General features: G+C 41.1%; 1 protein-coding gene across 1 annotated transcript in view; it reads left to right on the top strand.

The window, feature by feature from the left end:
- The window catches only part of sorcs2 (sortilin-related VPS10 domain containing receptor 2), a 668,617-nt gene that overhangs the window by 6,399 nt on the left and 637,600 nt on the right, over positions 1-24,618 (top strand). Inside the window, exon 3 of the mRNA XM_072576855.1 lies at positions 15,056-15,146. Coding sequence (XP_072432956.1) covers positions 15,117-15,146 — 30 coding nt within the window. The 5' untranslated portion in view covers positions 15,056-15,116. The remainder of the gene's footprint in view (positions 1-15,055; positions 15,147-24,618) is intronic.

Here is a 24,618-nt window from a genome sequence, read left to right on the forward strand (position 1 = left end):
TCCCTTTGATCATAGATGTTCATCCTACATCCCATGACCGTACATGTTCCCTCTGCCAGGCAACACCCTGAAATGAATCCATATGTGGACCATACAGACCGGCCCTTTCAGCCCCTCATTTTCTTACCATGACCAACCTGTAGTTACCAGATTTATCTTTCCCTCCTTTTTAAAGGTTGTAATATTTGTAATCCTTCAGTCTTCTGACACTAGTGCCATATCTAAGGATATTTCAACAGTACAGTGACCTTGCCTATGAATGCTGAAAACCTCTATCTAATTTTATCCAGTAACATCTATCCAAATTTTATCTTAAGTCTCATTTCTCTTTTTCATTCATGCATTACTTCAATCACCTGTGGAGTTCTAGCTTTCATAAAGCCCTTTTCTCTGTATGAAAATGTGTTTAGCTTGACCTAAGTGATTTCACTGAAGGTCTCCCACTATAATAAATGAAAAGTAACATTCAAAAAGTCAACATGACAGCTGACACGGGAAGCCCTGTATGAAAATAAGGCGATGTGATTCAGTATGATGGACATCATCCATAATTTTCCCTATTTTGCTATGAACATCTGTAAAACATGCAATTCCAGATAGCCTTTAACATGGCTGGATTGAATCTGTGTCAAGAGAAACATCTGTCTTGAAGACAATATGATGGTGATTTTTAGAAGCAGAAGCTAATGTTAACAAGTAAATGATGATTATTAGTCAGCTGTTCATATCTCTCAAACAGATGTGTTCAACAATAAATATTTAACATATCTTTTTTAAAAAAGCATTGCACTGAACTTGGCCAAGATTGGCCGAAAATACAATGGACCTGACTTGGCACAGAGTAAATACTTCCAACAAGTGCATGATCCTTTCATACTCACTGGCTGCATTCCAGTAATCTTTGTTTCTACAATGAAATTAGGCTGTGCTCGTGGAATTTACAACACAGAAACAAGCCTTTCAACCCATCATCTCTGCTTTTGACTTGTGTCTCAGATTAATTGGAATTTTGAAGTTTTTTTAAAAAATGTTGTTTTGCAGAATAGAGACATACTTATGTTGTGAATGTTTTCTGAAAGTCAGTTTTATTAAACTGTCCTGTTTTGTCAGCTGCATGGGATCACGTGATGAGATTTTCTGACAGTACCACTCATTTTAGACCTTGTCTATAGTTCCGTCTGCAGATTCCACTTACAAAGTTCCTTTGTACATCACTGAGCAGTGTCAGTTTGTCATGAAACCCATGTCATGCAGTCTGCTGCAAGCGAGACATAATCAACATATTTGTTTTTCCCTAGCTTTCTGGAAAGGCCTTTTGCTTCACTGATGTGCATACACCATTTGAGAAACCAGTATTACAAGTCAGTCAGCACAATCACTTGAAATAGAAGGTTCGAATAAAAAAGACCTCACAACCTTTAAAAAGTACGGATGAGCACTTGAAATGTCATAGCATTCAAGGCTATGGGTCAAGTTCTGGAAAGTGGGAGTAATTTAGATTTAGAGTAGTGTTTTGTCAGTGCAGATCTGATGAGCCAAAGGGGCTCTTATGTACTATATAATTCTATTATTCAGATCACACAACGATTATCCTACCTTTTTGGAAACTATCAATGCAGCTGTTACTCCAATGAACACAGCAAGTACCAAGGCATTGCATGGCTGGTCAGTAGAAGAGCACTCTCTATCAGATTCTTCCTGCATGTCCAAAGTCTCACTGCCATCCTACATCCCTTGGCAGGAGGGTGGGGGTGTGGAGGCGGCTGTGGTAAGAAGGGACTATTTACACATCATTCTCAAATATGCCGTTGCAAGGGAGGACTGACAGGCAGAAGTTAGCCAAACATCAACTGCTGCTGGAAGTCGATTAAGCTGATGGAAGATACTCTTTTGTTTGCCTGTATAAAGTGCTAACCACAACTGAATGTTGCAGACTGGATCACCCCAAGGTCTGGAATAAGATACTGAGGGAAGCACTTAAGCTTAGGACAGCTGCTGACAAGGCTCAATGGTGAAAGCCTCATTCCTGAAACGTCAATTTTCCTGCTCCTCAGATGCTGCCTGACCTGCTGTGTTTTTCCAGCACCAACCTCTCGACTCAATATCCCTCACACCAGAGTATACCATAATGCTGTATAAAGCACCTCAGGTTGGATGCAAAGAGAATGTTTGACATGAAATGTGTATGTACGTTGTAAAAATAACCTATAATGGTAAGTATGGCAAGGCACTGCAGAGTGCAGTGTATGAAATGAGAGAAACACTGTATTACACATTATATAATTTAAATTTGATCAGTTATACAAGATGCTGCTACAAATTTTAAGAATAATGTATGTGTTTGATTAAAAAAAAGGAACCATGGTTGGTGTTTGGTAACTGTGACTCAGTTAATAGCACTCGTCTCCCGAGTCATAAGATTCCATGTTCATCTCTAACTTAAGGGTTTAAGCACAGAAATCAAGGCTGACACTTCAGTAGGTGATAATTGCCAAAGATGCTGCCTATCAGATAAGACATTAAACTAAAAGACCATCAGTCTATTGTCTAGATTAAAATACCCCAGAGCACTATTTTGAAGAATTGCATGAGAGTTACTCCCAGTGGCCTGGCTGCTATCTCCCCCTCAATCAACATTACAAAAACAGACATCACATTTTGTCATTATCACGTTTTCTATATTACAACAGCAACGCTTCAACAATATTTCATGTATTCCATTACTGTAACAAAACAAAACCATCTTGTGCTGTCATACTTAAAACCATTTCAAAACACGTTAGATCTCATGGAATACTGGGAGAACTCACCATTTGGATACAGAACTGGCTCAAAGATAGAAGACCTCAAAGGTGGTGGTGGAGGGTTGTTTTTCAGACTGGAGGCCTGTGACTAGTGGAGTGCCACAAGGATTGGTGCTGGGTCCACAATTTTTCATCATTTATAGTTAGTAAGTTTGCAGATGACACCAAAATTGGAGGTGTTGTGGGCAGTGAAGAAGGTTACCTCCGATTATAACGGGATGTTGATCAGATTGGCCAATGGGCTGAGAAGTGGCAGATGGAGTTTAATTTAGATAAATATGAGGTGCTGCATTTTGGGAAAGCAAATCTTAGCGGGACTTATACACTTAATGGTAAGGTCCTCGGGAGTGTTGCTGAACAAAAAGACGTTGGAGTGCAGGTTGATAGCTCCTAAAAAGTGGAGTCGCAGGTAGATAGGATAGTAAAGAAGACGTTTGGTATGCTTTCCTTTCTTAGTCAGAATATTGTGTTCAGGAGTTGGGAGGTCATGTTGCAGCTGTACAGGACATTGATCAGGCCACTGTTGGAATATTGCATGCAATTCTAGTCTCCTTCCTAATGGAAATATGTTGTGAAACTTTAAAGGATTCTGAAAAGATTCACAAGGATGTTGCCAGGGTTGGAGGATTTGAGCTGTGGGGGGAGAGGTTGAATAGGCTGGGACTGTTTTCCCTGGAGTGTTGGAGGCTGAGGGGTGACCTTATAGAGGTTCATAAAATCATGAGGGGCATGGATAGGATAATTAGACAAAGTCTTTTCCCTGGGGTGGGGGAGTCCAGAACTAGAGGGCATAGGTTTCGGGTGAGAGGGGAAAGATATAAAAGAGACCTAAGAGGAAACTTTTTCACTCAGAGGGTGGAACATGTATGGAATGAGCTGCCAGAGGATGTGGTGGAGGCTAGTACAATTGCAACATTTAAAAGGCATTTGAAAGGTTTGGAGGGATGTGGGCCGGGTGCTGGTAGGTGGGACTAGATTGGGTTGGGATATCTGGTCAGCATGGACGAGTTGGATTGAAGGGTCTCTTTCCGTGCTGTACATCTCTATGACACTAACATGAGTATTGTAAGTAGTTAGAGCTAAAAATGTGTTGCTGAAAAAGCGCAACAGGTCAGGCAGCATCCAAGGAGCAGGAGAATCGATGTTTCGGCCATGAGCCCTTCTTCAGGAATGAGGAAAGTGTGCCAAGCAGGCTAAGATAAAAGGTAGGGAGGAGGGACTTGGGGGAGAGGTGTTGGAAATGCGATAGGTGGAAGGAGGTTAAGGTGAGGGTGATAGGCCGGAATGGGGGTGGGGATGGAGAGGTCAGGAAGAAGATTGCAGGTTTAGGAAGGTGGTGCTGAGTTCGAGGGTTGGGACTGAGACGGGGGGGGGGGGGGAAATGAGGAAACTGGAGAAATCGGAGTTCATCCCTTGTGGTTGGAGGGTTCGTAGGCGGAAGATGAGGCGCTCTTCCTCCAACCGTCGTGTTGCTATGGTCTGGCAATGGAGGAGTCCAAGGACCTGCATGTCCTTGGTGGAGTGGGAAGGGGAGTTGAAGTGTTGAGCCATGGGGTGGTTGGGTTGGTTGGTTCAGGTGTCCCAGAGGTGTTCTCTGAAACGTTCCGCAAGTAGGCGGACTGTCTCCCCAATATAGAGGAGGCCACATCGGGTGCAGCGGATGCAGTAAATGATGTGTGTGGAGGTGCAGGTGAATTTGTGGCGGATATGGAAGGATCCCTTGGGGCCTTGGAGGGAAGTAAGGGAGGGAGGTGTGGGCAGAAATTTTGCATTTCTTGCGGTTGCAGGGGAAGGTGCTGGGAGTGGAGGTTGGGTTGGTGGGGGGTGTGGACCTGACGAGGGAGTCACGGAGGGAGTGGTCTTTTCGGAACGCTGATAGGGGAGGGGAGGGAAATATATCCCTGGTGGTGGGGTCCGTTTGGAGGTGGCGGAAATGACCACGGATGATACAATGTATATGGAGATTGGTGGGGTGGTAGGTGAGGACCAGTGGGGTTCTGTCCTGGTGGCGATTGGAGGGGCGGGGCTCAAGGGCGGAGGAGCGGGAAGTGGAGGAGATGCGGTGGAGAGCATCGTCGACCACGTCTGGGGGGGATATTGCGGTCTTTGAAGAAGGAGGCCATCTGGGTTGTTTGGTGTTTGAACTGGTCCTCCTGGGAGCAGATGCGGTGGAGACGAAGGAATTGGGAATATGGGATGGCGTTTTTACAGGGGACAGGGTGGGAGGAGGTGTAGTCTAGGTAGCTGTGGGAGTCGGTCGGTTTATAGTAAATGTCCGTGTTGATTCGGTCGCCCGAGATAGAAATGGGGAGGTCTAGGAAGGGAGGGAGGAGTCTGAGGTGGTCCAGGTAAGTTTGAGGTCAGGGTGGAAGGTGTTAGTAAAGTGGATGAACTGTTCAACCTCCTCTTGGGAGCACGAGGCAGCGCCGATACAGTCATCGATGTAGCGGAGGAAAAGGTGGGGAGTGGTGCCAGTGTAACTGCGGAAGATGGACTGTTCCACATATCCTACGAAGAGGCAGGCATAGCTGGGGCCCATGCAGGTGCCCATGGCTACTCCTTTGGTTTGGAAGTAGGTGCTATCCAGCAACTGATGACTTAATAGATGAAATGCCTCTTATAACATAAAGGAAATAAGTAATTAATAATCAGCAGTTAACAAAGATTATATTTTTATTCATTTCTTTAAATTATATTTACAAAATATGATTTGACTAGACTGTGGAAAAGGAAAATAGCAAGACACCAGGTTCTTACTGTTACCACTGAGTCCTCAAGTCTCAAGCCATAGGGATACTAATGAATAAAGGCTTGTTAATTTTAAAGATAATGTGAACGCTCTAAAACACTCCACTGTCTCATATTTAAGGCAATGTGCACATGTGGACAGATGCAACCAAATTGAACATTACCAGATTATTAACAAATTAGATTTTAATGTCAACTTTTAATTAAAGGCAATAAATCCTAAATTGGATACAAAATGAAGATTGCAAAAGCTATTATTTGAGTGCTTCATATATGCAGAAGGCAATCCCAGTGTATTCTGTTTCAGCCTGGGAGTTATATCAATCTAAGCTAATCTAGTTTCAGGGACAATTCCTGAGGCAGACACCTCTGCCTGTATCTTAGATTTCTATCAATGTAAAAACTGGAGGAGTTTTATCTCGAACCAAGAAATATGTCCTGTCCTTGATTTGTGTTCCAGATTGACCAACCAGTTAAAATCCGTTCTGTATTTCTGAAAATTATAACTATTTTGTGTTTCTTGTTGGTTAAATAATCTTTAGTTAATAGATACATGTATTGTTTTATTTGATTATACTTAATAAAATATTATATCTTACTTTAACTCTGTGTCCTAGTCTTGCTCATGGGAGTATCTCTATTGAATCTAAACCACATGAACTAAACAGTTTTAAGGGGGTTAATTGGGCTTGCACAACAAAAGTGAATTAACATAAATGATCGAAATAACCTTTTTAAATTTAAAATAACTCTTATCTCTCAGTAATTTATGGATAACTTTCTGGGCAGGTTGGAATAAAGGTGGCATTGCGGAATGTTACATAATGAAAGAGTGACCTGCCAAGACAATAGACATGCACCTTCATGATGTGCTGCCTGCAATTGCAAACCAGCTGAACATTGTACTTCTCATGCACTCACATTATGTGGCCAAAGTCCACCTGAACTCCATTTACAAGATTGCTCATAACACCTTGTTGTACGTCTGATCCTCAAACAACGATGAGACAGAGTACAGGAAAGAGATTGAATGCTTAGTAGAATGGGGTAAAGTCAGCAATCTCCCTATCAATGTCAGTAAAATGAAGGAGCTGGTCATTGACTTCACGAAGCGGAGTGGAGGGCACACTCTTGTGTGTTTTAATGGCGCTGAGGCGAAGATAGTAAAGAGCGTCAAGTTTCTTGGAGTGATGATAACCAATAATCTATCCTGGTCCACCCATGTCAATGCCATAATCAAGAAAGCACAACAATGCCTCTACTTCCTCAGGAGGTTAAGGCAATTAGATTACTTACAGTGTGGAAACAGGCCCTTCAGCCCAACAAGTCCACACCGCCCCGCCGAAGCGTAACCCACCCATACCCCTATATCTACATTTACCCCTTACCTAACACTATGGGCAATTTAGCATGGCCAATTCACCTGGCCTGCACATCTTTGGACTGTGGGAGGAAACTAGAGCACCCGGAGGAAACCCACGCAGACACGGGGAGAATGTGCAAACTCCACACAGTCAGTCGCCTGAGGCGGGAATTGAACCCGCCTCAGGCGCTGTGAGGCAGCAGTGCTAACCACTGTGCCACCGTGCCGCCCAAATTCAGTATGTCCACAAAGACTCTTACCAATTTTTATAAATACAACACAGTGTTGTATGCCAACTGTTCTTCCCAAGACCACAGGAAACTATAGAGAGTCATGAACACTGTCCAGTCCATCACACAAACCAGCCTTCCATCCATTGACTCCATATATACTTCCTGCTGCCTCCAAGAAGCAACTATTCCAACCAAAGACTGTCCCATCCCTACTCTCTTCCTACAGTTTCCATTAGGCAGAAGATATAAGTTTGAATACATGTACGAACATATTCAAGAACAGCTTCTTCCCCACTGTTATTAGACTTTTAAATGGACGTCTAAAATGTTAATTGTCATCTCTCTCTCTCTGGACCTTCTCTGCTGCTGTAATACTGAATTCTGTACTCTGTTCTGTTACCCTGACACACTTTGTATATTATGATCTGCCTGTATTGCACACAAAACAACACTTTTTGCTGTATCTCAGCATGTGACAACAATAAATCAAACAAACAAATAGATGGTGGTAACACTGGACAGGTCAGATCCCAGACTGGTACCTGACTTAATAGACACTAAGTTTTTTTTGTTTACCAAGGATATTATGAGAAAAAAATTGCATAACACAAAAAAGAAACTATATTACACTAGTCAAAAACTATTAGAATGGTTTCATTCCAAAGAATAGCAATACTCAGCAAGGCCTGTACAGACAAACTGTTGAAGAATCGTCCAATTACAAATAGAGGCCAAACACAGATCTGGTGAAATTGACGAATACTGGTTTATTTCTCATGATATCTTGGGAAAGAGAAATTGACAGGAAGAGAAAATGCTGGAAAATCTCAGCAGGTCTGGCAGCATCTGTAAGGAGAGAAAAGAGCTGACGTTTCGAGTCTAACTGACCCTTTATCAAAGTTTCAGATTCCAGCATCCACAGTAATTTGCTTTTATCCAGAAATTGACAGGACTGGACACTCTGCACAGTTAAGTCAAGGATTCTCTTCCCTGAGCTGTAGATAAGACAGTTTTTATAGTGTTTCATAGTGTAACAGTAGTGTAGTGTTAATTACAAGACAATATGAATTAAATTACATTCAATGGAAAACAATCGGTTGTCTGTAGCAATCAGGTAATAATTGTAACAGGAAGTTCTGTTCCTCTACTAGAGCAAGTGCTAATGTCCAGTATACTGATTTCAGTGGGTCTGCAGGGTGGGTATGCATTCTTGTTGGGTATCTGGGTGCCACTCAGTCTAGGAAGGCTTTGTGGGGCTTCAGTACCTGAGGTGATTGGGGATGCCCTTGGGGCTGCAGGAATGGTGATGCTGTTGTGAGGTAGGAAGTCTATTATCAGATCATCTAAGGAGTGTATTCCTTCAGTTGGAAGCTGTTTAGGTAATGTCTCATTTGCCATTTAGTTCCTGAGCTGTTTGTGGTCAAGTTGAAGTACTATGGGTATGCTCTGTTTAGCTAAGAACAGACATGGTTTCTGTGAAAAGTAGTGGGCAGGCAGAGTGTTTTATTTATCCTCTCCCACAAGTCCCACCACTTTTTTTTGTTTTTGTCTGGGAAGTGAGGGGTTAGGGGTTGAGGCGAAGTGGGGAATGTAGCCAGAGCCAGGGGGGTTATCTGGCGGGAGAGGATCGGAATCGGTGGGGTCCGAGTCTGAGTCCGAAGCTGCATATTCAATGTCGGGGCAAAGTTATTATCCCAGTGGGCCTTCGTTAATTGGATGGTAAGGTGGGTGGAGGGTAGCAGCATTGAGCACAAATGCAGACAGCACATTTTAATACCATGACAAGGAGTGTGATAAAGACAATGATAGTCATGAGGACTTTGAGTCCCTGTAGCAAGGCTGTGCCCCAGGAACCCAACCAGGAGCTTGCCCAGCTCCATAGGTCCCATTTTGATTTTTGGTCGTGTAGTACAGCAGCAGCCTGTTGGATTTGTCGGGCTAGGCTAGTGACGTTCTCACTGGGGTTGGGTACGTAAGTGCAGCAATTGGAGCCGAGGAAGGCACATGTGCCCCTTTTCTCAGCCAGCAGATAATCCAGGGCCATCCAGTTTTGTTGGCCACCGTGCTTCCTCATTCAGCTTCCTCATTCAGCTGGGTGAGTGCTTTGGATGTGGTGTTGGCTACTTCCTCCATGGTGGTGACCAGCTGCTGGGTTTCTATTTCCAATCGAATGGCTACATAGGTGGATGAATAGATCGAGAGAATCTGGTCAAGGGTAGTGAGGGTTCACTTCCTGTGAAATGGTGGCTTTGTGAAGAGGGAGGACCGGGAATGATATACAAATGGGACCATGTACCCAACATACTATCTAGAGGTCTGAGTAGACTGGCAGTCATTTCCGAGATGTCTTTGATGTAGGGGAGAGTGGCTGTGGTTTCTGGACGTATTTTGTCTGCTTGTTTGGGTTTGTTGCTGAGAAAGTGATGGACTGTGTTCATTGGGTACCCATTCTTTTTGAATACATGGTATAGGTGATTTTCCTCTGCTCTGTGTAGTTTCTCTGTGCTGCAGTGTGTGTTGGCTCTTTGAAACAATGTTCTGAAGCAGCTTCGTTTGTGGATGTTGGGATGATTGCTTCTGTATGTGTTGTTTTCCTGTGACGCTAATTTGAAGTTCCCCATTGACTGTTCGCTCTACTGTGACATCTAGGAATGGCAGTTTGTTGTTATTTTCCTCCTCTTTGGTGAATTTTATACCAGTAAGGGTATTATTGATGGTCTTGAAGGTTTTCTCTAATTTGTTTCATTTAGTGATGAGAAAGGTATCATCCACGTAGCGAACCCAAAGTTTGGGTGGGATGGTTGGCAGAGCTGTTGGCATCATGGTAGCCCACAAACCCACCAACACACTAAAACAGCAGCTAATGAACTTGAAAGACCCTATACAGACAACAAGCAAAACTAATGTCATTTACAAAATACTGTGCAAGAACTGTAACAAACACTACATTGGACAAACAGACAGAAAACTAGCCACCAGGATACATGAACATCAACTAGTCACATGATCCTCTCTCACTAGTATCTATACATACAGATAAGGAAAGACACCACTTCGACTGGGACAATACATCCATCCTAGGACAAGCCAAACAGAGACACGCACAAGAATTTCTAGGAGCATGGCATTCCAACTGGAACTCTATCAACAAACACATCGAGTTAGACCCCATCTACCACGCCCTAAGAAAAAGAACAGGAAATTACATCACCACAGGGAATGACATCACCAATCCAAAGAAACCTGAACATATAAATAGAAAGCAGGAATTATCAGCACTGCTTCGCCTGGACACCCACTGAAGATGTTACCTAGTATGGTGACAAAACATCTGGAAGTGGACCTTCCAGCTCAGCAAGCAACTCTACATCCAGTTTTGGTGGCCTGGTCTGCCCCTAAGGACTTTGAAGGGGGTGAGCCCCATGGTCTGGTTTATCTGGCCATGTATTACGTTCAGGGCTACTGGGAAAGTGTCTGGCCAGGGCAGACCTGTTTCTTGGGTAATTTTAGTTTGGGTAGTTTTGTGAACGAGTAGTGGGCAGGCAGGATGGTTTGTTTTTTCTCCCACACACTCAGATTTCCATAGAGAGTCATGCCCGCTATATGCTGCAGTTTCTTGATTAGACAGGCAGGAGGCTGGAAAAACATAGCAAGCCAGGCAGCGTTAGGAGGTGCTGAAGTTGACGCTTTGGGTGTAACCCTTTTCAGGACTGTGGGTGAGTGTGGGGGGGGCTGCAAATAAAGGGGGTGGCAGGGGCAGGGTGGTGAAGTGGGGCTAGGCAAACCCTCTACCAATGTTCACCTATCCCCATTTCACCATCCTGCCCCTGCCATCCCCTTTATTGCAGTTCCTCCACACCCGTCCCCAGTCCTGAAGAAGGGTCACACCCGAGGCATTGACTTCTGCACGTCCTGATGCTGCCTGGTGTGCTGTGTGCTTCCAGCATCTGCTTTTTTTTAATCTAACGAAGTTTCTTGATTACCAGGCACAGTTGTCATTGGTTTCATTTTGGCAAATTGTTGCATATTCACTAGATATTATTTTCTTTAATTAACATATCACTTCAGACCTTTAAAACAGGCTGGTAATTCAACTTATTTAAACTTATTCCTTAACACATATGCCCTAAATGTATGTCTTCAACAACCTTTGCTGATATCTGCACAGCATTGATTCTGGAACATTCTTCTCATTGATTTCTAATATTCTTAAGATTTTTTTCCCAGTACTGACTGCTTGGAGACTGCTATTAACCTCTGCTGTTATTCATCACTCCTGAATGAACCTGTTTTGGCCCCTTCTGTCTATTTCTAGGCTATGACTTGCTGGCCATTTCACTGAATTCAGAAGACTTCTTGTAAGTGCTATTGTTAACTCGATGTTCAAAGTAACTTTTTGACCTTGAAGAAAAGGTCAGATTTTCTCAGAACTGAACAACTAAAGTCCAATTTTCCTCCTCGTTAGAACCCAAATTTTCAAATATTAATAGCCATGTACCTTTATGACAGTGGGCAAATGTAAGGCAGGCAAAGATAGGATTGCAGTGCTTGTGGTAATTGCATGTAATACAGACAACTAGGTTGGAGAGCTACAAGCACAGGTCGTCATGTAGATGAAAATATAGTGGCAATAATGATAATAGAGACATGGCTCAAAGAAGGAAGGGTAGGGAAATTGATATTCCTGGCTGACAAGTACTCAGGAAGGGGAAAGAAAAAAAAGGAGGTTGGAACATTTTATCAAAGAAGTCAATATCATAGAGTTGGTGTAGTTGGGAGTTCAAAGATAGAATTGACTTGATTAGAATTAGGGAACAACAGATAAATAATTTTGCCATTTGGTATATATGATAAGTCACAAAATAGATTGAAGGAGAGGAAAGATCAAAATTGCAGGACGGTTAAAGAAAGATGCAAGAACTAAAGAGCACTAATAATGGTGACTTCATTTATCCTAATATAGACAGATATAGTAACAAATATAATATGATCACTTTCTTAACCAATGTTCTGATAGTCCAAAAAAGTCATGTTGTGGTTGTACAGGACATTGGTTAGGCCACTGTTGGAGTATTGCATTCAATTCTGGTCTCCTTCCTATCGGAAAGATGTTGTGAAACTTGAAAGGGTTCAGAAAAGATTTACAAGGATGTTGCCAGGGTTGGAGGATCTAAGCCAGAGGGAGAGGCTGAACAGGCTAGGGCTGTTTTTCCTGGAGCGTTGGAGGCTGAGGGGTGACCTTATAGAGGTTTACAAAATAATGAGAGGCATGGATAGGATAAATAGACAAAGTCTTTTCCCTGGGGTCGGGGAGTCCAGAACTAGAGGGCATAGGTTTAGGATGAGAGGGGAAAGATATAAAAGAGACCTAAGGGGCAACATTTTCACGCAGAGGGTGGTTCGTGTGTGGAATGAGCTGCCAGAGGATGTGGTGGAGGCTGGTACAATTGTAACATTTAATACGCATTTGGATGGGTTTTGGAGGGATATGGGCCGGGTGCTGGCAGGTGGGAATAGATTGGGTTGGGATATTTGGTCGGCTTGGACGGGTTGGACCGAAGGGTATGTTTCCATGCTGTTCATCTCTATGACTCTATGGCTCTAAGGGGCAGTAGATTTATATATATTATATGCTAAATTGCCCATAGTGTTAGGTGAATGTATAAATGTAGGGGAATGGGTCTGGGTGGGTTGCGGGTTGGTGTGGACTTGTTGGGCTGAAGGGCCTGTTTCCATACTGTAAGTAATCAAATCAAATCAAATCAAATCAAAAAGTATGAACCGGTGTTTGATCTAAATTCTGAAATGGGATGATTGGAGACATGTTTCAGTGTGGGATCATTCATGGAAACAGTGATTATTATATCATTAGATTTAGAATAATTATGGAAAAGGCGTCAAGTTAAAATTGTTTTCCTTGAAAATGGCTAATTTCAATGAGTTAATAAAATAATGTGGTGCAGGTGGATTAAAATTGAAAAAGCTAGTTGGCAAGTTAAGCAGAAATTATGAGTTTTCAGGGAATTGTGATCTAGAATGTATTGACTGGAAGGGTGTCGGGAACAGATTCAAAGTAACTTTAAAAAGGATATTGTATTTATGTGAGAAAAAAAGGCAATAGTGAAAAAAACAGAAGAATACCATTATTTGAGTAACTCTTTCCAAGTGTGTATGCAAATACAATGGAATTATTAGTTCCTTCTATGTTGTTTGATTAAAAACATAGGAGCAGGACTCCTACATTTGGCCAGCTCTGCCATTCAATAAAAATTGACTGAGCCATTATATCAATTCCATGTTCCTGCCTATTCCTGCACCCCTCGATTCCCATAATACTCAGAGAAGGTTACTGATCTTAGTTTTGAATACACTCAAGACTTGAGAATTCCCAGTTCATGAGGTAGAGAATTCCAAAGAATCACAACTCCTGAGTGAAGGCATTTTTTCTAATCTCATTATTAAATAGCCAATCCTTTGCTTAAGCCTGTTTATTCTAGACTCCGAGCCGGGGAAATGATGGTTTTGACTTTTTTTCTGCCAGTTTGAATGTGGGGGAAAATGTAAAATCCAGTGGATGCCAGGCCGTCCACCTAGTTGTTTACCCCTGCCCCCACAGCAGGCAAATAGGGATAGAGGAGCATTGGATTGTCTGCCAGGAAGTGGACCTATTCAAGTCCTTAAGTGGTACACTATTGACTGCGTAAGGGACTTATCCCACTGTCATAACCACTGTTGGGGAAGGCCCACAAAAGTCAGAGAGACTGGCAGCTTTAGCTTCATATCCTGGTATCTGGGGAACCGTCTTTCCATTTCCCTGGACACTGGAGATACACCCCCCCACCCCCAACATCATCTCCCCACCCTTTAAAGCACCCCCTCATTTTCTTCCAGGCCTGCCAACTTAATTTCTGGACTTACCTGGCACCTTTTACTACTGGGACTGTCTGTGGTCCTAGCCATGGCTGCCATTCAGAATGGTGTTTCTACTGCTGTCCATTCGATTAGCTAGATTTTTAATGTAGGGTTTCCTCCCGGAAGGGGATGAAAATCCTGCTACCAGCCATCAAAAGTTGCTTCCATCATAAATGGCTACAGGGCTGCTGTTGGAATTATGATAGGGCTTCTCTTGTCTTAGGTGAGGGACAAAGCCCTTCATTAATTCCAGTCCTGCATTTCAGTATCTAGCCTGTCAAACCTTCCAAATTATATACACCTCAATGAGATCATCTTCTGTTTATCTAAACTCCAGAGAATGTAGGCCTTTTGAACTCAATCTTCTAACAGCCTTCTTCACCATGGAATAAATCAGAGAACCTTCCATCTTGCAATTTTCTCCCAAAACCCCCAAAACAAGTATATCTTCCCTTAACCAATGGAGCTGACTGTCTTCTAGCAATTAAATAAAAATAGAATGATGAGTTATCTTTATAATTCCTTGCTGCTCCTACATGTTAAATGTTTGTGATTCAAATGTAAAGACATCCATATTTCTCAACAGTTACAAATCTCTCAGCTTTAAAATAATATTCTATTTTTAAAAAATTCTTCTTACCAAAATGAATAGCTTTGCATATCTTCATTATATTCCAAATGCCACCTTCAAACCCAATTAACAAGTTCACATACCTATACAGCCTTTTTAATTGAGTGCTTCTCAGTTAATTTTCCCATCTGGCAAACTTGGATGGGTTACCTTGTGGTCCGCAAATCTGATTTGATATAGATTGTGATCATTGAGGCCTGAGAGCTGATCCTACACTACTTCATTAGTTGTAGTCTCTCAAAATTACCTACTTATTCCTACAGTTTCTGTATTTGATGTCTCTCTCCTATAATCTTGGTAACCTCGTTAATATATTAAGATTAACCGTAAAGGGATTTGACCCTCTGTGCTCTCCATTCCCTAGGATCAACCCAATGGTTACAGTCAATGGTATAGCCCGGTGACAGCAGCTTTGATGACAGAAGATGCCTGAGACAATGCTCATTAAAGTTGAGGTAAGATAAATGCTCCCTGAATATCTGCATTGAAAGTTGGTTCCTTTCATGTCCCTTTCTCCCATTGAATATAACTCAGGGGTGTTGTGGTGAAGTTTTTTGCACAGATTGGATTTTAAGAATGTGTTTCCATGATGTTAAGAGTTTTCTAGGCATAGAATATATTACAGGAGTATTTGAAATCTTTTACTAATGCTAAACTGAGAGAGTTAACAGATCATTAGACCATAAAGAAGAAAAGATTATCAAGGATGTAAATTATGTAGTGAATACTTCAAACAGCAGGAAAAATCAACGAGCGTGTCATGTTAACATGCTAAAGAAATGTTATGACTAGGACAATAGTCAGAAAAAATATTATTTATAGTAATTAAAGAAATAGGTAATAAAACAAAGTTAAAAATCACACGGCACCAGGTTATAGTCGAACAGGTTTATTTGGTAGTACTAGGTTTTGGAGCGCTGCTCCTCCATCGTGCACACAACCACCTGATAAAAGAGCAGCTCTCCGAAAGCTAGTGCTTCCAAACAAACCTGTTGGACTATAACCTGGTGTTGTGTGATTTTTAACTTTGTACATCCCAGTACACTTCCAAACCGTAATACAACAAAACTATCAGATCATACCTAGAATATTGTGACAGATTTGATCCTCCTATAGTGGCATTGGAGGCAGTTCAGAGAAAGTTCACTAGGTTGATTCTGGATAAGGAGGGATTTTCTTTTGAAGAAAGGTTGATGTTGTACTCAGGCATTTGAGAGGACCTTATTGAAACATATAAAATTGTTAGGGAGATTGACAGGGTTGTTTTTCATTATAGGAGAATCTAGAACGAAAAGGCATAACCTCAGAGTGAGGAATTGCCCATTTAAGACAGTGAGGAGGAGGATTTTTCTCTCTGAAAAGGTCGTCAACCTGTGAAATTCTTTACAGCATGGCCTAATTAGGGACAGTCAGCATGGCTTTGTGCAGGGCAGATCATGTCTTACTAACTTATTGAATTGTTTGAGGACATGACAAAGGTGATTGATGAGGATAGAGCTGTGGGTGTTATCTATATTAATTTTAGTAAGGCTTTTGATAAGGTCCTTCATTTTAGGCTCATCAAGAAAGTTGAGATGCATGGGATCCACAGTGACTTGGTTGCGTGAATTCAGAATTGGCTTGCTCATAGAAGGAAGAGGGTAGTGATGGAAGGATGTTTTTCTGGCTGGAGGTCCGTGACTAGTGGCATTCCATTGGGATATGTATTGGGACTTCTGCTGTTTGTAATATACATAAATGACTTGGATGAAAATGGTGGGTTCGTAAGTTTGCAGACGATACAAAGATCACTGGAGTTGTGGATAGTGTAGAAGGTTGTCAAGAGATGCAGCAGGATTTAGATCATTTGTAGATATGGGCAGAAAAATGGCAGATGGAGTTTAATTTGGGTAAGTGTGAGTTGCAGGACTTTGGGAGATAAATGTTAAGGAAAAATATACAGTTAATGGCATTACCCTGATGTACAGAGGGATCTTGGGTTCAAGTCCATAGCTCCCTGAAAGTGGCCACACAAGTAGATAAGGCGGGAAAGAAGGCATATGGCAATCTTGCCTTTATTGATTGGGGAATTGAGTACAAGAGTCAAGATGTCATGTTGCAGCTTTATAAGAGTTTAGGCCACACTTATAGTATTGCATTCAACTCTTGTTGTCACACTACAGGAAGGATGTGGAGGCTTTGGAGAAGATGCAGAAGGAGATTACCAGATATTGCCTGGATTTGAGGTTGTGAGATATAAGGAGAGGCTAGAAAAAGGCAGAGGCTTAGGGGATACTTGATAGAAGTCTATAAAATTATGAGATGCAGAGATAGGATTGACAATCAGCATCTTTTTCCCATAAATGAAATGTCTAAAATTGGAGTGTATGCACATAAGGTGAGAGGGGAATATTTAAAGGAGACGTGAGGGGCAGGTTTTTTTACCCAGAGCAGTAGGACACGAGAACACGCTGTCGGGGTGGTGGTGGAAGCAGATATGATCAAGGCGTTTAAGAGACTTTTAGATAAGCACATGAATATGCCAGGAATGGAAGCATGTGGACCACAGGCAGACAGAAGGGATTAGTTTAGTTTGGTGTCATGTTTGGCACAACATTGTGGGCCGAAGAACCCATTCCTGTGCTGTATAGTTCTATGTAAAAGAAACTATTATTTTTCCACCCTGTTGTAAAGAGTACTAATTTGAAACACTGTAAAATGATAGTATTAGGGAATGGATGAAACTTTGTTTCGTTGTGTGTTTTAAAATTATGATTGAGACGATCAAATTATGTTCTATTTTGAGAATTTACTTTGTTTATTTTTCTTTTGTGTATTAAACTTCAGTTTTATTATGAAAGAACATCTGTAGAATTGTGTGCCCACATTATAGTGAATGATAAATAATATAATATGACCTATCAAGCCAGGTTTCGTTCTGAGGTCTGATTTGTCCAGTAGTAATTTCACCCAGAACCATAAAGTTGTAAATATTGTAACATTGAGGGAATTTGTCTGCATAAATATCATGAGTGGGGTCTGGCATCTCTTGATAGATGAGGACTGGCACCAACTTAGTACAAAGTGAGGAACATTTACTGATTGTTTAGACTATGTTACAGAGGCATGCTTGAGCAGGACTTCAGTAGTCTTTACTCTAGTCCCAATTCCATACGATCTGACATCATCTGATATTAGTTATTAGCATATTGTCATTAACTCCATACACTACAAATACTCATTATTAAATGTGACATCTTTGATTTGCTATTTTTTTAAAATTCAAAATGTGCCACAACAATATGGCTGCTGCTTTTCTTGGCTACACATTTGGGAGTTAAAGTAAACAGATGCACTATCCATATTATTTAAATTCATTGATCAGAGGCAGTTATAAAAAGGATCTGGAGTTTTCAGCAAATTCTCCTCAATCTAGCCATGACACAACCATTGGCAACATTTATATAATCTTGAGTGGAATTTTCCTCTCCTGGAATGGAGGATGTGGGCATTTATGAGAAAGTTAAGAAATTATGGAGGGAATGAAAATTGGAATCTAACACTGAGAAAAGAAATTCCTGTAGTTTTACCCCTTCGGCTTTAAATAACAATTACAGAATCTCATTTTGGGTAGTGACTACCATTAAACTTACTTCATTTATTTATTACTTCAGAGCTCTGTGGTATAGTGGTGGTGTCCCCACCTCTGGGCCAAGAGGCTTAGGTTCAAGACCCAGCCGCTCCAGAGGTGTATAATATCATCTCTGAACTGATTGATAAGACAATATCTATGTAACTTCCAATTTTTCAGTCCTTTCCCAATCAACTAAATACTGTAAATTTCTGTTATGTAAGTTAGAGGTATCCAGTGACTGCAGCTTAGACCATAAGACATAGGAGTGGAAGTAAGGCCATTCAACCCATCGAATCCACTCCACCATTCAATTATGCCTGATGGGCATGTCTATACCACTTACCTGCACTCTCCCCGTAGCCCTTAACACCTTGCGAGATCAAGAATTTATCAATTTCTGCATTGAAAATAATTAACGTCCCAGCCTCCACTGCTCTCTGTGGCAATGAATTCCACAGGCCCACCACTCTCTGGCTGATGAAATGTCTCCTCATTTCCATTCTAAATTAACCCCCTCTAATTCTAAGGCTGTGCTACGGATCCTAGTATCCTCGCCTAACGGAAACAAATTCCCAGCATTCACCCCGTGTCAGCCAAGTATTATCTTCTACGTTTCTATTAGATCTCCCCTCAACCTTCTAAATTCTAATGAATACAATCTCAGAATCCTCAACCGTTCATCGTATGTTAGGCCCACCATTCTAGAGATCATCTGTTGAATCTCCGCTGGACATGCTCCACCAGTATATCCTTCCTGAGGTGTGTGGCCCAAAATTGGACACAGTATTCTAAATGGGGCCTGACTAGAACTTTATAAAGTCTCAGAAGTACATCGCTGCTTTTACATTCCAATCCTCTTGAGATAAATGACAACATTGTATTGGCTTTCTTAATCACGGACACAACCTGCAAGTCAACCGTTAGAGAATCCTGGACTAGCACTCCCAGATCCCTTTGTATTTTGGCTTTCTGAAATTTCTCACCATTTAGAAAATAGTCCATGCCTGTATTCTTTTTTTCAAAGTGCAAGACCTCGCATTTGCTCACATTGAACTTCATCAGCCATTTCTTGGACCACTCTCCTAAACTGTTTAAATCTTTCTGCAGCCTCCCTACCTCCCCAGAACGACCTGCCTTTCTGCCTAACTTCGAATCATCGGTGAACTTCACCCGAAAGCTCCCAGTCCCTTAATGCAGATCATTAATATATAACGTGAACAGCTGCAGCCCCAACATTGATCCCTGCGGGACACCACTTGTTACTAGTTGCCTTTCCAAAAAAGAACCTTTTATCCCAACTCTTTGCCTTCTGTCAGAGAGCAAATCCTCAATCCATGCCAGCAGCTTACTTCGAACACCATGGAGCCTCACCTAACTCAGCAGTCTCCCTTGAGGCAACTTATCAAAAGCCTTTTGGAAGTCTAGGTAAATAACATCCACTGGGTTTCCCTGGTCTAACCTATCTGTTACCTCTTCAAAGAATTTTAACAGGTTTGTCAGGTACAACGTCCCTTACTAAATCCATGCTGACTTGTTCCAATTTGACCCTGTATTTCCACGAATTTAGAAATCTCATCCTTAACAATGGATTCTAGAATTTTACGTATAACCGAGGTTAGGCTAATTAGCCTATAATTTTTCATCTTTTGTCTTGAACAAGGGGGTTACAACAGCGATTTTCCAATCATCTGGGACTTTCCCTGACTCCAATGAGTTTTGAAAGATTACAACCAATGCTTCTGCTATTTCTTCAGCCACTTCCCTCAGAACTCTAGGATGTAGCCCATCCGGGCCAGGAGATTTATCAATTTTTAGACCTTTTAGCTTTTGTAGCACTTTCTCTTTTGTAATGGCTACCATACTCAACTCTGCCTCCGACTCTCCTTAATTGTTGGGATATTACTCATGTTTTCCACTGTGAAGACTGACACAAAGTATTTATTCACTTCTTCAGTTACTTCCATATTTCCCATCACTAGCCTTCCTGCATCAATTTGGAGCAGCCCAATTTCTACTTTTGCCTCTCGTTTGTTCCTTAAGTATTGAAAGAAACTTTTACTATCATTTCTAATATTACTGGATAGCTTACCTTCATGTTTGATCCTCTTCTTCCTTATTTCTCTCTTTGTTATCCTCTGTTTGTTTTTGTAGTCTTCCCAATCCTCTGATTTCCAAGTGCTCTTGGGCACTTTATAGGCTCTCTTTTTTTCTATGAAATATTTCCTGACTTCCTTTGTCAGCCATGGCTGTCTAATCCCCACCAGATAATCTTTCTTTTCTTTCGGATGAACCTCTGTACTGTGTCCTCAATTACACCCAGAAACTCATGCCATTCTTGATCTACTGTCTTCCCCACTGGGCTCTGCTTCCAGTCGATTTTCATCAGTTCCTTTCTTATGCCCCTGTAATTACCTTTATTTAGCTGTAACACCATGATATCCGATTGTTCCTTCTCTCTTTAAAACTACAGACTGAACTCTACTGTATTATGATCACTGCCTCCTAAGTGTTCCCTTACGTTATAAAGTCTGGGTCATTACATAGCACTAAGTCCAGAATAGCCTGCTACCTTGAGCGCTCCATCACAAGGTGTTCCAAAAACCTATCCTGTAAGCCAAAGACCCTCTTCTATATTAATCTATAATTTTAAGCACTCACTGACTATTGCCAATCCATTAGACTAAAATCAAATGAGCCCCTTGAGTGACTGTAGCAGCACTCCCCTAATGCTATCACATTGTTGTGAGGTGACCAGAACTGCATGCAGTACTCTAGTTGTTGCCTAACCAATGTTCTGTACAACTCCAACCTTACCTCCTTGCTCTTATACTTTATGCCATGACTAATGAAAGCAAGTATCGCATATGCCTTCTTAACTATCTTCTTCATGTGCTCTGCCAACATCAACATTCTGTGAATAATTACCCCAAGATCCCTCTATTCCACTAAACTACCCAGTGTTCTGCCATTCACTGTCCCTCACCTTATTTCTTCTCACCTCACATTTATTGGAGTTAAATAACATCTGCCATTACTCTGCCCAAAGATGGATCAGCCTTGTTGGGGATTGTAAAATTTCCAGCCAAATTATAGTGATCTTGGTCTAGAAGGGTCTGTGGTCATGAAGGCGTATCAGGAACAGTCAACCTGGCTCATGGATCTAGAGTGCTCAGCAAAAGGTCTAACGATAAGGAGGATTGTAAATTATCAGCTAATTCCTAGAGGTGTTGGGTCTGAGAGGCTAAGGAAACATAAAGATAGCAACCAAAGCCAGAGAGTTTTGGATCTGAATTAATTAAGGTTTGGTCAGAAACATAAAGTTTTGTCTATGGTTTTCAGCAAAAGTCTTGTTTTCTCAAATAAGTCGTGGTGAATTTGTGTGTTTTGGGTGGGAACTGAAATTAAATCATGGAGAAATTTGTGTTGGACAAACTTAGAGGCTCTATATCAGGACATTAGGAGGCTTACTTTAATGAAGAAGCCTGTGGTTGGCCAACCACTATGTCTGTATAACTCTTCTTTATAAAATTCTCAAGTATAAGAGCAGTTGTAAGGGGAACAGGAACTGCGCACATTTGTTTGTTCACAGGTACAAACACGTATCTCATGGATCTAGAACAGAATGTATCTTATGGCTCTTAGCTTAATTTCTTAGAGCTCACTTTCTTGCATGGTTGGGATAGCTTTTTAGTGTAGGCAGCTAAGGAGTAATGAACAGACAAGGAGACGGAAATGTTGCTGTGCGACACTGTGCCAATATCTCACCAATATTATGTGCCAGCAATTTATGTGTCAAGCACACTGTCAAATAAATGTCCATGTCTATAGATCAAAGTGGAACAATCCTTAGTGAGGTCAAGAGGGACTGTGGACAGTCAGGGAGTGCTGCTACAGTCACTCAAGGGGCTCATTTGATTTTAGTGTAATGGATTGGCAATAGTCAGTGAGTGCTTAAAATTATAGATTAATATAGAAGAGGGTCTTTGGCCCATCAGGTCTGTGCCAACATAAACTATTGTAAATATTCCCTTGATGAAGGGCTTATGCCCAAAACGTTGATTCTCCTGCTCCTTGAATGCTGCCTGACCTGCAGTACTTTTCCAGCACTACACTCACTACTCTGATCTCCAGCATTTGCAGTCTTCACTTTCTCCTCAGTATACCCCTGTCGCACTTTCCACCACTTAGCCCATAGTCTGAAATATAATTAATCACACAACACCAGTTTATAGTACAACAGATTTATTTGGAAGCACTAGCTTTCAGAGCACTGCTCCTTTATCAGGTAGCTGTAAAGCAGGATCATAAGACACAGAATTTACAGCAAAAGATTACGGTGTCATGCAACTGAAATGATGTATTGAACAAATCTAGATTGCTGTTAAGTCTTTCATTTTTTAGAATGGGTTTCAGGTTTTGGTTCATTAATATGTAAATATATTTGCAGATGCATTCTATTTTGCTCAAAAAATGCTCAATCTGCAGGCAGTCTATGCAGGCAGTCAATCCATTTAATATTTTATAAATTCCTACTTTGGAAATAGAACTAGTCTGACTCAAGATTGGGATACAGACAGAGTTTAACCTCATACCTTTAATGCATTGTCTGAGCTGAGATGTCACTTTGTTTGAGAATGTGACTTGAAAGAAGTTCTGGGGTTTACATGTTGCAACAACGACTGTCATGTTGAGAGGTTACTTTGTGATATTTAACTGCACTGGTTTAGTTTCAGGTTCTAAATTTCAACTAATGGCTGTCAATTGTTACTTCTTTCCTAATAAAACATATCTGCATAATCAAGATTACAAGCTCATTTAGCCTACTTACCAAAATTGATCTTCTCTCAGTTGCTTTTAATCGCAGACACAAATTTGGTCCTTTTCATAGCTTCATCAATAAACTTTGGACACTTATGCCTGTTATTTGGCTTTAGAAATGTTTACAAATTATTTTACAGCTATGTCATAGTTGGCTGCTAACTGTTCATTACCTCTAACTAAATCACATTCACAGAAATCACAAATTCTTAAAACATATGCAATTCTGTAGTTTTGTTATTGGGCTGTTTACGAACATGAAAACTAAAGACTATGTCCTGCATTTGTACAAAGACAGAAAGGTAGCTTGCCATTATATGCATGAAGGCAGGACAAACAAAAATGCCACGCAACACTTTATTTGCACATCACACAATAAATTTAGTCGAGAAATGTCAGGATATTATTATGGATTTGTTGGCTTTATAGTTCCATGCATGTCTATTCAAAGTTATCATTTTCATATAAAAATAATAATGCAGCTGCACATTCTTGTGATAATATTAAATTGCACAGTGAAAATTACAACTCTGTCATTTCTCTATATGTCTAAAAGGTGACATTCTTCACACTTGAGTGTTGGTATTACAAAACAACTCTAATATTCAAAAAGAATCATTAATAATGTAGCTTTACTTCATTATAACCCAGAGAACAGCAGAGAAAAATTTTTCAGCATTGAACACAGGTGGCAAAATCTTGACATATAAAGACTAATTCCAATTGGAGTCCATCGCATAACCAGAATTTAAATTTCAAATTTGCTGCACTCTGGCTGACAGCACGAGGTGAACTACCACATCAGTATTGCACACTATTTATTCCCTGCAGTACACTAACCACCACTTTCTGCCTAGGAAGATCATAGTGGTTAATTCAACCAGTACATCTGAAACAGTAAATCACAGCTGAAGCCATGGTGGTGGCAATGCAAACTGTGTAAAGTATTTTAATTCATTCAAATACAAATTACTGCTGCCATAATGATTACATATTAAAACAGTAAATTCACAAAAATCTTGAGTAATGGATACGTACTATAATTCAAAATGGTCATTAAATGAGATTGGGAATCTCCCACACTGCATAGCGTTGAGTAGTTGGTCAAGGAGTGCATTGAAAATGAAAGCATAGAGTTATAGAGTCTAATAGCATGGAAACAGACCCTTCGGTCCAATCAGACCATGCCAACCATGTTCCCAAACTATACCAGTCTCACCTGTCTGCAATTGGCACATATCCCTCAGAGCCTTCCTATTCATGAACTAATCCAATGTCCTTTTTAAATCTTTCTCCTCTCACCTTAAAAATATACCCCGTTGCTTTGACCTCCCCCAACCTAGGGAAAAGAGTACAAAAGGTGAATGTGGGTGGGGATGGAGGTGATAGGTCCGAGAGGAGGGTGGGGGAAGGTAGCAAATCTTCCTAGTAAACTCTTTGCTACCTTCTCCCCAGCCCCACGCCCCCATTTATCTTTCCACTCTGGAGGCTTTCTG

This window comes from Chiloscyllium punctatum, chromosome 1 (genome assembly GCF_047496795.1).
Source record: "Chiloscyllium punctatum isolate Juve2018m chromosome 1, sChiPun1.3, whole genome shotgun sequence".
Classification (NCBI taxonomy): Eukaryota; Metazoa; Chordata; class Chondrichthyes; order Orectolobiformes; family Hemiscylliidae; genus Chiloscyllium; species Chiloscyllium punctatum.